Below are 13,702 nucleotides of genomic sequence, written 5' to 3' on the forward strand. Positions count from 1 at the left end.
CAATTCTCCAATGGACCTTATAAAATAGAGGGGATATATAGACAAAAATAACATACTTTCAGTTAATGAGTGCTATTTTAGATAGAATGATAAGAGAAGGCCTCTCTTAAGAGGTGACATTTGAAATGACATATGACTCGTGAAAAGGAGCCATGATGCAAAATTTAGAGGAAGAACAGTCCAGGCATAGGAACAGATGTAATGGCCCTAAGGCAAGAACTACCGAAGCGTGTTGAAAGACATTAAGAAAACCAATGTGGGGTGCCTGGGTGGCTCAGTCAGTTAAGTGACTCTTGATGTAGGCTTGGTCATGATCTCAGGGTCATGATCTCAAGATCATGAGATAGAGCCCTGCATCGGGCTTGGGGCTGGACACAGAGCCTGTTTGGGATTCTCTCTTTCTCTTTGCCTGCCCCCTTACCCATCCCTGTGCGCAAGCACATGCTCTCTCCCTCGCTCTCTCAAAAAAAAAAAAAAAAAAAGCCAGTGTGAATAGAACAAAGGGCACAAAGGTAGATGAGATTGTGAACATAGAGGAAGGTTAGAAATCATAAATGAACCTTATAGGCTATGGCAAGCAGCTACATTTTATTCAAAGTGCAAAAAGAAGCCACTGATAGATTTTAAAAAGGGAAATAATATGTTCTGACTTATATATTTTATTTATTTACTTACTTACTTACTTATTTAGGATTTATTTATTTGAGAGAGTGAGAGTGCGAGTAGGGGGAGAGGCAGAGGGAGCAGAAGAGAGAGAATCCCAAGCAGACTCTGTGCCCAAGACCCCAAGATCATGACCTGAGCTGAAAAGAGGAGTCAGACACTCAACTGACTGAGCCATGCAGGCACCCCTTTATTTTATTTTTAATTTTATTTTTATTACTTTTTTAAGGGGGGGGTGGGGCAGAGGGAGAGAGAAAAATCTTAAGCAGGCTCCATGCCCAGCTCTCACGACCATGAGATCATGACCTGAGCCGAAATCAAGGGTGGGAATCTTAGCTGATTGAACCACCCAAGTGCCTCTGATTTATTTATTTTAAATATCATTTTGTGCCTTCACATTCTCCCTTCCAGGCAGTCTCAAAATCTGTACCTTTAGATCAGAAAGTAAAACACAGCTGGATTTGTGATGGAATAACTTTTCATTTGACATAAAGATTTTTTTAGAGTTGCTCCTAATTTCTTTTGAAGTTTGAATACCAAATTCTCTCTAGCACTATGTTAATAGTGCAGGAAAAAAACAATTTTTATGGTCACACAAATTCCTTGGAATGTTGTACACACATTTGATCTCCCAAGAGAAAACTATATAAGAACATGCCTACTTCTTTTTTTTTTTTTTTAAGATTTTATTTATTTATTTGACAGAGACAGTGAGAGAGGAAACACAAGCAGGGGGAGTGGGAGAGGGAGAAGCAGGCTCCCTGCTGAGCAGGGACCCCCCCCCGATGCGGGGCTCGATCCCAGGACCCTGGGATCATGACCTGAGCCGAAGGCAGATGCTTAACAACTGAGCCACCCAGGTGCCCCAGAACATGCCTACTTCTTGACCTAGACACAAAGCTAACAAATATGGAGAGCAATCAGTGGGCAGGACACTTAATAACTAGAGCTCCAAAGATATAATTGCTTAGAGTGTGGGTCCAGAACAACATAGTAAATAAAGTAAATAATACACCTCTTGTTATCTACATCCTCTTTCTGTGCCTTTCTTCCCACATTTAGCAACCTCTTCAACCACCCCAGGTTCATGGTGATCTCAAGCTGCCCCCAGTATGTTTCAAAAACGGGGGAGTAAAACAAATCCGTTTTTCATTCCTTTCAGGATTATTATTGACATTTAAAAGGAATTCTAAAGAGGACAATGATACACTAATGGGGGAATTTTAGACATAAAGTAAAATAGATAATTTTGGGCTTGAGACTTTAATGGGCTCACAGCACTCCCAATCTTTCCAACCTAGAATCAACATTTCATATTTCTGACTTATCATGACTCTCAAATATAAAGGTGGTAATGGGGGTTAATACAATAATTTACCTTTGAATTTTTAGGAGTAGGGCTTAATTTGTCCCTCTGGGAGGCAGATAGCCATTGCATTGACTAAAATAACATTCAGAGGTAAGCACCAAACATAGAAATGAGATGTTTTTAATTTTTATGATTTCTAACCTCTCATCAGAAAAATGAAGAGAAAGGTCACCAAACCTAATGGGAAGGGAATCTTTGATGTAAAAATGGGAAGGAAAGCGTGGCTGAAGATAGAAAAAGCATTTAAATACTCAGAGGACCTGGGTAAATGAAGCTAAAAATTATAATCTATGATCTTCAACTTTCTTCTTTCTTTCTTTTTTTTTTTAAAGATTTTATTTATTTTTTTGTCAGAGAGAGAGAGCACAATCAGGGGGAGCGACAGGCAGAGCAGGTAGAGGGAGAAGCAGGCTCTCTGCCAAGCAAGGATCCCAATGTGGGACTCGATTCCAGGACCCTGGGATCATGACCTGAGCCGAAGGCAGACGCTTAACCGACTGAGTCACCCAGGTGTCCCATCTTTCTTTCTTTCTTTTTTAAGATTTATTTTTAAGTATCTCTACACCCAACGTGGGGCTCAAACTCACAAGCCTGAGTGAGATCAAGAGTCACATGTTCCACCAACTGAGCCACCCAGGTGCTCCTGTGGATCTCAAGATTTTTTAACTTTCTAATGTCTCAATTTCCTATAAAATGGCAATAGCTTAATTTGTTTTCTCTGAGGAATATTCAAATGAAGAATGGCAAATTTCTCAACTACAGTTGGCCCTTGAACAATATAGCTTGAACTATGTACAATCATTTATACACAGATTTTTTTTTGGTAAATATGGTACACTGTAAATGTATTTTCTATACTGTAAATGTATTTTCTATGATGATTTTCCTAATAATTTTTTCTCTAGCTTTATTGTAAGAATACAATTTATAACACATATAACATACAAAATATGTGTTAATTGACTGTTTTTGTTATTGGTGAGCCTTCTGGTCAGTAACAGTAGGTTATCAGTAGTTATGTTTTTGGGGAGTCAAAAGTTATATGAAAATTTTTGTTTGCATGGGGGGGGTTGGTGTCCCTAACCTCTGCATTGTTCAACTATATTTTATTTTATTATTATTAACTGTATTTTATTTTACTTTATTTTACTATTTTTATTTTATTTTATTTTATTTTTTAGAGATGGAGAGAGCAGGGGGAAGGGCAGAGGGAGAGAGAGAATCTTAAGCAGGCTTCACACCCAGCACAGAGCCCAACACAGGACTTGATCCCACAACCCTGAGATCATGACCTGAGCCGAAATCAGCAGTCAGACACTTAACCGAATGAGCCACCCAGGTGCCCCAGTTCACTGTATTTTAAATGGGAAAACAATACTTCTGATTTGGAAGTCCTGGCTGTGCCACAGGTTGCTTGTGATCTTCACCTCTCTGGGTAGGTATTTCTCTTTATATCTGAAGAGGCCAGATTAAAGTACTTCTGTGATCCTTTGCTAGTTCTCATATTTTATACATCTAATCTGACACTCTGACATTTGCTGTAGGGTCAGAATTGTATTGGGCCAACCATTAAAGAGGTATTTTTCCTGGAATATTGCATTCTTCTGGTTTTCCTCTTACCATTCCAGTAGCTGCTTCTGTGTCTTTGGGGAGCTCATTTTCTAAAAGCTCCTCAAAGCTTGGTCATTCAGCCTTCTTCTCTTTTTGTTTTACAACCTCAATGTAAGTGATCTCAATAGGCTTTGGTTATCACCTATAAACAGATAAACTTCAAATTGGCTCAAATTGGCATCTCCAATTAAAGCCTCTTTTCTGATCTCTGGCCTAATCTTTCTTTTGCATGGCACACAAACGACTCAAACTTAATATATCTAAAACTAAGCTTATGCTTTTTCCTCTAAAACCTGTCCCTCTTTCAGAATTTGCTTAATGAGATATGGCACCATCATCTACCTTAGGCTCTCTAAACAATAGAAATCGATAGGAAGCCAAAGGGAGTTTTAGGCAAGGCATTACTAGGGCTTTTGCTTGAACATAAAGTAGACAACACAAAGGAAAGAATCCTCAGTCTGACTCCATGAGGAGAGGTTAGGGAGAGTTATTTTAAAGAAATTAGGTGGGAAAAGGGTGATGTCTAAGCATGTAGAGGCTGGGATTTATTAGCACCTGCACATTTAAAGGTCATGCTTCTTCATGTGTCCCATGTCTAACTGGCATATTAAATCTCCACCCCCAGCAGGATTTTTAGTGTTATAATGAGGGAAAAAGTTGTTGAAAGTTCAGCACTGGGGTGCATCTTGGCACAGACTGGTTTAGTCCAGTCTTCACCAGTTTTTGTAGTAAGTGTCCTCCTTTTGGTAAGCATCCTCTCTCTGCATTCCTGCAAGATATGCTACTCAAGAGGCATAGAGATTTAGCCCCTCCCTCCTTATGGAGGAAGCCAAAGAACACTGGATTTTGCAGTCAAGGTTGAGAGGACCTGAGTCCAGTCCCTGCTGTCTCATACTCATCCAGAAAACAAGACACCACGGAGTTATACTTGACACTTCTCTCTTACTCTTCCACATTAAATCAATTACTATCCAAAACCAGTCATTTCTACCTCCTAAATATATGACCTATCTGTATACATCTCTCCATCTCCAACTAACACTTCTCAAATCCAAATTATCATTTTCTAGTGCATATGTTACAGGATTTCTTTTCTTCCAGTGTTCACGGTTCTTGGTCACACTGCTCCAAAGAATGAAGAGGTAGACCAGAAGAAGAGTGGTGGGCAGCAAAGCAAAGTTTATTGAGTGATAGTAGAAAGCTCCTGAAGAGGGAGGGGACCCGAGAGGGTTGCTACCCGAGTTTCTAAGTCTAGGGGTTTTTATGGGCTTGTTGTTGGGCTGTTTTAATCTGATTAACCCTCCATGTGCCTGTCACCCAATCAGGTTTTTATCATCTACCTATCACCTAGGAAAGGGTAGAGGGCTCCTTCCAGGCTGGTGTAAAATCCTTTTAAGGGTGGTTTCCTCTTAGGGCAGGGGTCCCTTGTCCCTTCCTGCCTTTCTTCTGACTATCCTTCATTACCTATATTATTTCAATACTCTCCTGATTTCTCTCTTCTTACTTTTAGTCTTGCCCTCACCTCCGCCATCCAAACTCTTTTTCACACATCAACCAGAGTGATCTACTTGGAAAACACTTGTGATCCTGTCTTCCTGTCTCATTTGTTCAACCATTATTTAGTGGGTATCTTTACATCCAATGTGGGGATCAGACTCATGACCCCAAGATCAAGAGTCACTGAGCCAGTCAGGCACCCCTAGTGAGTATAATGTGCCAGACACTATTCTAGAAACTAGAAATCCAGTGATACACAAAATAGACAAGGCAAGTACTCCTTTTTATTTATTTATTTATTTATTTAAGATTTTTTATTTATTTGACGGAGAGAGACACAGCAAGAGAGGGAACACAAGCAGGGGGAGTAGGAGAAGGAGAAGCAGGCTTCCCACAGAGCAGAGAGCCCGAATCCCAGGACCCTGGGATCATGACCTGAGCCGAAGGCAGACGCTTAATGACTGAGCCACCCAGGCGCCCCTCCTTTTTATTCTTATGAAGGTTCTGTTCGATCTTGGCCACTGACTCACTTCCCCTTTGCTCCCAGATTACTACAGTTCAGCCATACTGACTTGCTTTCTCAGAGTTTTTGAACAAGTTTATTCCTATAAATTATATGCGAATTCCCATATATATATATATTTTAAAGCAAGTTAGAAGGATTTTTTTTTTTAAAGATTTTATTCATTGGAGATACAGAGATACAGAGAGAGAGAGAGCACGAGCAGGGGGAGAGGCAGAGGGAGAGGGAGAAGCAGGCTCCCCGCTGAGCCAGGAGCCAGACATGGGGCTTGATCCCAGGACCCTGGGATCATGACCTGAGCCAAAGGCAGATGTTTAAACATCTGAGCCACCCAGGCGGCCCTCCCATATATTTTTCAAATTTAAGTTTATTTTTAATTTTTTAAAAAGATTTTTATTTAGGAAAAAAAAGATTTTTATTTATTTATTCATGAGAGACAGAGAGAGAGGCAGAGGGAGAAGCAGGCTCCCCAAGGAGCAGGGAGCCCGATGCGGGACCCACCCCAGGACCCTGGGATCACAACCTGAGCCGAAGGCAGACGCTTAACAGACTGAGCCTCCCAGGCATCCCCAATTTTATTTTTTTATTTTTTATTTTTTTTTAAAGATTTTATTTATTTATTTGCCAGAGAGAGACACAGCGAGAGAGGGAACACAAGCAGGGGGAGTGGGAGAGGGAGAAGCAGGCTTCCCACTGAGTAGGGAGCCCGATGCGGGGCCTGATCCCAGGACCCTGGGATCATGACCTGAGCCGAAGGCAGATGCTTAACGACTGAGCCACCCAGGCGCCCCCCCAAATTTAAGTTTAAATGTCTATTGTTTAAAGAAACTCTGACTAGACTAGGTCCCTCTGTATTTTTCCTTTTAGAGCTTTTCACAATGGTAAATTTAAAAGTTTGTGGCCCGCTGAGCCACTCAGGCGCCCCCAGAGGCGTCTTTTTAAAGGGAAAAACTAACAGGTCACACTTTAGATGCAGCCTCTCTTTGTCTGTAGTTAAAAATTCTAATTACTGGCTGAATCTAAAGAGTCCTTCCCTACGGTATTATTGCTTTGGTAAGTAAAAAAAAAAAACCACTCTCAAAATAACATGTCACTTCAGGTATTTATTCAACAACAAACATTACTGACTGCTTTACAATGTACTGACTGGGAAGCTATGCTAGGAACTGGATTTACAAAGAAAAAACATTTCCCTGAAGGAGGGCAGTCCAGTGGAGTTCTTACCTTAAAAACTGACAGGTTCCTGAAAAGATGTATGAAAATAAACTGGGATATTTTAAACAATATTTTTCAGTTAATTTATCTCATGTGCTGCCCTAGTTCAGTTTTTCATCATCTGCCTGAATCAATGCACTTACTCTTCCCAACTTCTTATTCGTTTATCCTGAATTATTTGTCATAGCATTCATTGTTTTTATTTTATTTATTTATTTATTTTTTCTTAAGATTTTATTTATTTGCGAGAGAGACAATGAGAGACAGAGAGCATGAGAGGGAGGAGGGTCAGAGGGAGAAGCAGACTCCCTGCCGAGCAGGGAGCCCGATGCGGGACTCGATCCCGGGACTCCAGGATCATGACCTGAGCCGAAGGCAGTCGCTCAACCAACTGAGCCACCCAGGCGCCCCAGCATTCATTGTTTTTAAAATATATCATTGATTTTATTGTCTGTTTATCCCCATTAGAATGCAGGCCCCAGGAGCTCCTGGCTCGCTTGGTAGAGCATGCCCCGCTTGATCTCAGAGTCTGAGTTGGAGCCTCACACTCGGGGTAGAGTTTACTTAAAAAAAAAAAAAGCAAGCTTCGTAAAGACAAGGATCTTTGTTTTGTTCATGATTGCATTCCCTGAGTCTGGAGCTCCGGAGGCCTAGTAAAATGTAAACACATTTAACAGCCATCAATACCTCTTTCTGATCTTCCTCCATTCATTTATATGTATTTTTCCCCCTTATGTGTGAGGATCTTTTGCTTCAGGGTGTCAGTACACTGTCTCTTATTAACATGTCAGTTGCTTTTTATTTTCCAAGTATGTCTGTTTCAGTCAATTTAAATGATTGCCCACCAAAGACCTTTAGAGGCAGAAAAAACTTTGGAAAAAGGTACTGGAAGGCAGCAGACACGCTGTGGACTCTAGGCCGTAGCGGAGCTAATGTTCTCGCATGGAAGAATGAGCACATCTACGCTAGTCTCTCAAGCACTTTCTTGGGCTCTGAGGGGGAACAGCACCAAGGTTCTCCAAGCGCTAAGATGGAGAACCACACCGCTATCTCCGGCATACAGCTAGGCTTCCCTCCCTCGCAGCTTCCATCCGGCCGAGAAAAATACTTCCGGCGTTCCGCTTTTTACATGCTGAGTCACGGCTGAAAGCTACGCCCCGGGTGTTAAGGGCAGAATACAAAAAATATATAATTGGGGGGAAAAAACCTTGGAAATTCATTTTCTCCACTCGCTTCTCAATTTTCTCATCAGGGGAATATTTTTTTCAGAGCCGCGGAGTATTACTCACTGCCTGCCGCACACCAACACCCCGTATACGTCATAAACGCGGCGCAAGCGCTTTTCTTCCCGTCGTCCTTCGCGCCACTCTCTCCGCCTCTTCTTCCTCGCCCCGCCCACCCTAGGTTTCGAGGTGCTCCCAGAATCCGGCCCGGTCTCTTTGGTTCCTTTTATTCCCTGTTCCCATTGGTTGTTTGCATGCGCGTGACCTCTCTTCTTGCCTCCTGATTGGCTAGAATCAGTAGCGTCATCGGCGGCCGGGAGGGCGGAGGGATGAGGGAAGCTGGCGTGAGGCCGACCGGATTGGGGGAGGGGTTCAGGCCTATCCTCCCCAGCGGCTGCGGCAGCACCAACGCCGGCCGCCGCCGCCTCTGGAACGCGGAGGAGGAGGAGCGGCTGGAGGAGGAGGAGGAGGAGGAGGAGGGGGTGGTCCCTGGCGAGCGGGATGCCCACTGCTCCGGCTTCGTGGTGAATGCTGAGGAGAATCACGGTTGCTGCAGTCTGTGCCACCCGGAGGAAGTTGTGGTGTGAGGCCGGGCGGGAGCTCGCGGCGCTGTGGAGAATCCAAGCGCGGGGTCAGTGCGAAGACTCGGCTGCTGCCAGACCCTCTCCTACTCTGACCATGCCTGGAAGGAACAAGGCGAAGTCTACCTGCAGCTGTCCTGACCTGCAACCCAATGGACAGGATTTGGGCGAGAGCGGCCGGGTTGCCCGTCTAGGAGCTGATGAATCTGAGGAGGAGGGACGGAGGGGGCCTATTAATAATGCCGGAGACCCTGAGATCGTCAAATCTCCCAGCGACCCCAAGCAATACCGGTGAGGGAGGAGGCTTGGACCGGAGGGGAGAGCCGGGTGCGGGCCTCTCTGTTGCTGACGCCGTCACTTCTTGTCTCTGTCTTCCGAAGGAGCAACAGGGGCACACTTCCCATCCCCAGTGCTTCCTTGGGTGGAGGTGGCAAGGGCAATTAGGGGCTTCCATGTGGTTTCAGCTGGACAAGTGCAAAATCTTAGGTTCTACGAGGAATCAGGATGTTAGAATGGGAAGGGCTGTTCGAGTGATTTTGACATTCGCTAAAGCAAGAATGGAGGGTTCTCTGAGGAAGGCAGGCTGGATGGTGAGGGAGTCTTGGTATTATGTTAGGAGGAAAGGTTGAAGGAGTTGGGAATTTTAATTCTGGAGAGGATATTTAAGGGGCATATTATTACTATCCAGAAATATTTTAGGTGCCCATGGCTGAAAGGGGGGTAAAACTAATGGGTGGAAGTTGTTAGAGGATGGTGTGGCTTCAGTGAAAGAACTTGGGCATCATAGTTGGCCTAAGATGAAGTGGCTCGTTTCCATGGGTTGTTCCTCATTTACTAGAATGTTTGGGGGATCTCTTCCAAGGTCTTGTTAGAGAGGACTTGGCTCTCAGTTGGGTGAGTCATAGAAGACTTGTGCGGTTTCTTCTAATCCTGAAATTGTCTACTCTTATGCTGGAATCCTCTGAACATCTTTAATAACCAGTGGCTCAGTCCCCACCTGAATATTTCTTTCAGAGATAGCTTATTTCATAGAGTGTTGTGACTATGATGTCTTGTAAAGAGAGATCGTATTGTCCAACAACTTCGTTTTCCAGGTTGAGGAAATTGAGATCCAGAGAGTTGGCTTCTTAGAATTACACAGCTAAGTAACAGCTGATAGGAAAACCCTGTCCGTTTGACACCAAATCCCGTTCACCATTTACTGATTTTTATATTCTTACTCATGTTGGGTTGGAAGGTGAAGGATTCTAGATCCCAATTTCTTATAAGCCCCTACAGTATTAGAGCAGGAAAGAACCTTGGAGGAAATCTTTTGACTCCCCGTTTCTCCCATTTGACAAATGACTGAAACTGAGGTCTAGAAAGAAGTGATTTAGCCTCAAGTCTGGGACTGGCCTAATTTTTCCTTTCACTCCCAAGTCTAGAGATTAACAGTACACAACTCTTTGTACTATTTTTTGCAGGCTGCAGGGTCAAGAGATCTTTGTGGTGGGCTAAAATTTTTTCTCATCAAAGATGAGAGTGGTTGCATTAGTATAATATGTGAATGAGCTTCTCGGCCTTTTGGCTAAGATCAAGTGTAGTAATATGTGAATGAGCAAATTGAAACCTTGATAAAAGGTGCTTATTTTCCAGAATAAATGTTGAGTAACAGCTTCAGTTTTTTCTGCCTATATAAAATTACATATAACAGCTCATGTTTACAGAATATACACTATGTGTCAAATACTGTTCTAACCGCTTTAGATATTTCATTTAATGACCTCAGTTTGGCAAATTTATTTGACAAATGCTTAAGTCCTACTGTGTGCCAGGTGCTGCACTATCTTAAATCTTTTCTAAAACTTGGTTGAGTATAACTTATTCTCCATGCTGGCGATACAAAAATGAGTAAGACAGTCCCTGCCTTCAGGGAGCTTAATCTAAAAGAGCGACACACACACACACACGTTAAAAAAAAAAAAAAAAGGTAAAATTAGGGCACTAAAGTTTTATAGAAGCCATAATAGAAGTATATGCTAGATATATTGGGGAATAATATGAGGAGTTACAAACTACATTTAGGGGGAAAATTAGGAAAGACTTAAAAGGAGAGGTAATACTTCTGGGGTAGGGGTATTCTTTGAATATATTGTTGCAGTTCTATCTTGATGAGGTCCTTTGTCAAATCATTGTTCTTAATAGTTTTTAAAGTGAATGGGGTTGATTAAAACAACAGTATTTTCCAGTAACTTTCTCCTTTCAAAAGAGCAGGTCCACTTTTATCTATCGTATATACTGCAAATTTCAATTAGACTTACAAAGAAAAATTTTGTTACTTTTTCTTTTTTTTTTTTTTAAAGTAGGCTCCACTCCCAGCATGGAGCCCAACGCGGGGCTTGAACTCATGACCCTGAGATCAAGACCTGAGTTGCGATCATGAGTCGGACACTTAACCAACTGAGCCAGCCAGGCACCCCAAGATTCTGTGACTATAGACTAAAGTTGGAAAACCTCAATACTAGATGATCTTTAAAGACTTATCCAACCTAAAGTGAAATTCTGTGAATTTTTGTAGTTAGAAATAGACATGAGGCACCTACTGCCCAGAGAGCTCAATTATCCTTTCAGGACTCTCAGATGTTATCTCTGTGAAGTTTTTACATGTAGAACCAATTCCTCCTTTCACTGTATGTCAGTAGGATTTTGTACATGGCCTATTACAGTACATATCTATCATATAATTATATATCTTTTTTTTTTTTTAAGATTTTATTATTTATTTGTCAGAGAGAGAGCCCATGAGCAGGCGGAAGGGCAGAGGGAGAAGCAGGCTCTGTGCTGATCAGGGAGCCTGATGTGGGACTTGATCCCAGGACCCTGGGATCATGACCTGAGCCAAAGGCAGCCGCTTAACCGACTGAGCCACCCAGGCGTCCCTAATTATATGTCTTTTGAATGTGTGAATAAGCACCAGAGGTGGCCCTTATTAAAGGAATATGGGGAAATAATGCCTGGAAAGATTTGCATACCAGTCTGCATTTATTAAGTAATAGCCTGTGGAATTTTACTTATGTATATGTGTTATTTGTATTCAGCTTTTTTGAAATGTTAAACTACCTGCAGGACATCTATTCTGTTTTTTTTAGGGATCTGTGTAAGTGGTAAGTGTTGATTTCCTTCTCATCTGCAAGAATTAAGGGACTTCAGTTTGGAAACTACTGTTCAAATCTTTATTGGTGTAAAGTGGAGATTCTAGATGGACAGAATTTTTAGTGCAGTCTGAGTAGTAAATTATTTTATTTTATTTTATTTTTTAAGATTTTATTTATTTATTTGACAGAGAGAGAGAGAGCGAGAGCAGGAACACAAGCAGGGGGAGCGGGAGAGGGAGAAGCAGGCTTCCCGCTGAGCAGGGAGCCCGATGTGGGACTCGATCCCACGACCCTGGGATCATGACCTGAGCTGAAGGCAGACGCTTAACGACTGAGCCACCCAGGTACCCAGTAGTAAATTATTTTAATAATGAAGAGTAGTTAGGAAGTTTGGATTGACTTAAATAAGTATAAAACACTGGGGCACCTGGCTGGCTCAGTCTGTGGAGCATGTGATTCTTGATCTTGGGGTTGTGAGTTCAAGCCCCATGTTGGGTGTAGAGAGTGTTTAAAAATAAAATCCTATTTTTTTTTTAATGTTTTTTTTTTTTTTTTTAAGATTTTATTTATTTGACAGAGAGAGACACAGTGAGAGAGGGAACACAAGCAGGGGTAGCGGGAGAGGGAGAAGCAGACTTCTTGCCAAGCACGGAGACCGATGCGGGGCTTGATCCCAGGACCCTGGGATCATGACTTGAGCCAAAGGCAGATGCTTAACCGACTGAGCAACCCAGGCGTCCCAAAAATAAAATCTTAAAAAAAGAGTATAAAACACTTCCATGTTTAACCAGTTTGTAAAAAGACCCGTGTTTTTCTGTGGGGGTGGGGAGAAGAACAATATGAAAAGGCTTGTAAGCTTCTGAAGGGCAAGCTCTTTTATTTTAAATTTTGTTCAGACTGTTACAAGTAAGAAGATGGTTATCTTTTTTTTTTTTAAGAATTTATTTATTTGACAGACACAGCGAGAGAGGGAACACAAACAGGGGGAATGGGAGAGGGAGAAGCAGGCTTCCCGCCAATCAGGGAGCCCAGTGCGGGGCTTAATCCCAGGACCCTGGGACCATGACCTGAGCCGAAGGCAGACGCTTAACAACTGAGTCACCCAGGTGCTGAGAAGATGGTTATCTTAATAAATTCTCAATATACCATAGAAAATAATGGATGTGTGTTGAATAAGGTACAGGTTATTTCTGAATGTTGTTTACTGTTACATGCTGATGAACAGAAGGATGTTCACAATCCAAGTGAACATCTGCTGGCTTCCCAAAGTTAAGAGTAGGGTGACACACTTCTGAGCAGAGGCTTTGGGCAAATCTCAGATATCAGAATATACATAAGAGAGCATTTTCTTTTGTATTAGATGGGAAGAACATGGGTTTATTTCTTGATCTTTTCAACTAAATCCCCCTGGAATAGTAATGCTTTTTTTTTTTTTCGTAGATGAGGCAGCAATTGCAGTGTGGTATATATACATCTTATTGGTAAGATTATAGAATCTGAGAGCTACAAAAGAAATCATGTACTTACATCTATATAAATTCTAGGAACTTGACACCATCCAACCCCATGTTCTTTTTTTTTTTTTTAAGATTTTATTTATTTGTCAGAGAGAGAGCACAAGCAGGGGGAGTGGCAGGCAGAGGGAGAGGGAGAAGCAGGCTCCCTGCTGAGCAGGGAGCCCGATGTGGGGCTCAATCCCAGGACCCCAGGATCATGACCTAAGCCGAAGGCAGACTCTTAACTGACTGAGCCACCCAGGCGCCCCAACCCCTTGTTCTGATACCTGAATTTAAAACTTGATTTCAGTTGTACTTTCTTAGTCTTGTAATGTAGAGACAAATTCCTTGTGAGATTCAAGCTCAGTTAACAAAGTGGGTGCTGTCTGT

At 42.3% G+C, this 13,702-nt stretch overlaps 1 protein-coding gene across 4 annotated transcripts in view; it reads left to right on the forward strand.

Moving 5' to 3' along the window:
- Positions 1-8,455: 8,455 nt before the first annotated feature.
- Positions 8,456-13,702, forward strand: part of NRDC (nardilysin convertase) — a 101,166-nt gene continuing 95,919 nt past the window's right edge. For all 4 annotated transcript variants that reach the window (XR_004681674.1, XM_035018570.1, XM_035018568.1 and 1 more), the window contains exon 1: positions 8,456-8,973. Coding sequence is in view for 3 of the 4 variants with exons in the window: in XM_035018570.1 (XP_034874461.1) it covers positions 8,630-8,973 (344 nt within the window). In the remaining variant the exon portion in view is untranslated. The remainder of the gene's footprint in view (positions 8,974-13,702) is intronic.

This window comes from Mirounga leonina, unplaced genomic scaffold (assembly GCF_011800145.1).
Source record: "Mirounga leonina isolate KUSES-001 unplaced genomic scaffold, KU_Mleo_1.0 Mir_173, whole genome shotgun sequence".
NCBI classification, from domain to species: Eukaryota; Metazoa; Chordata; class Mammalia; order Carnivora; family Phocidae; genus Mirounga; species Mirounga leonina.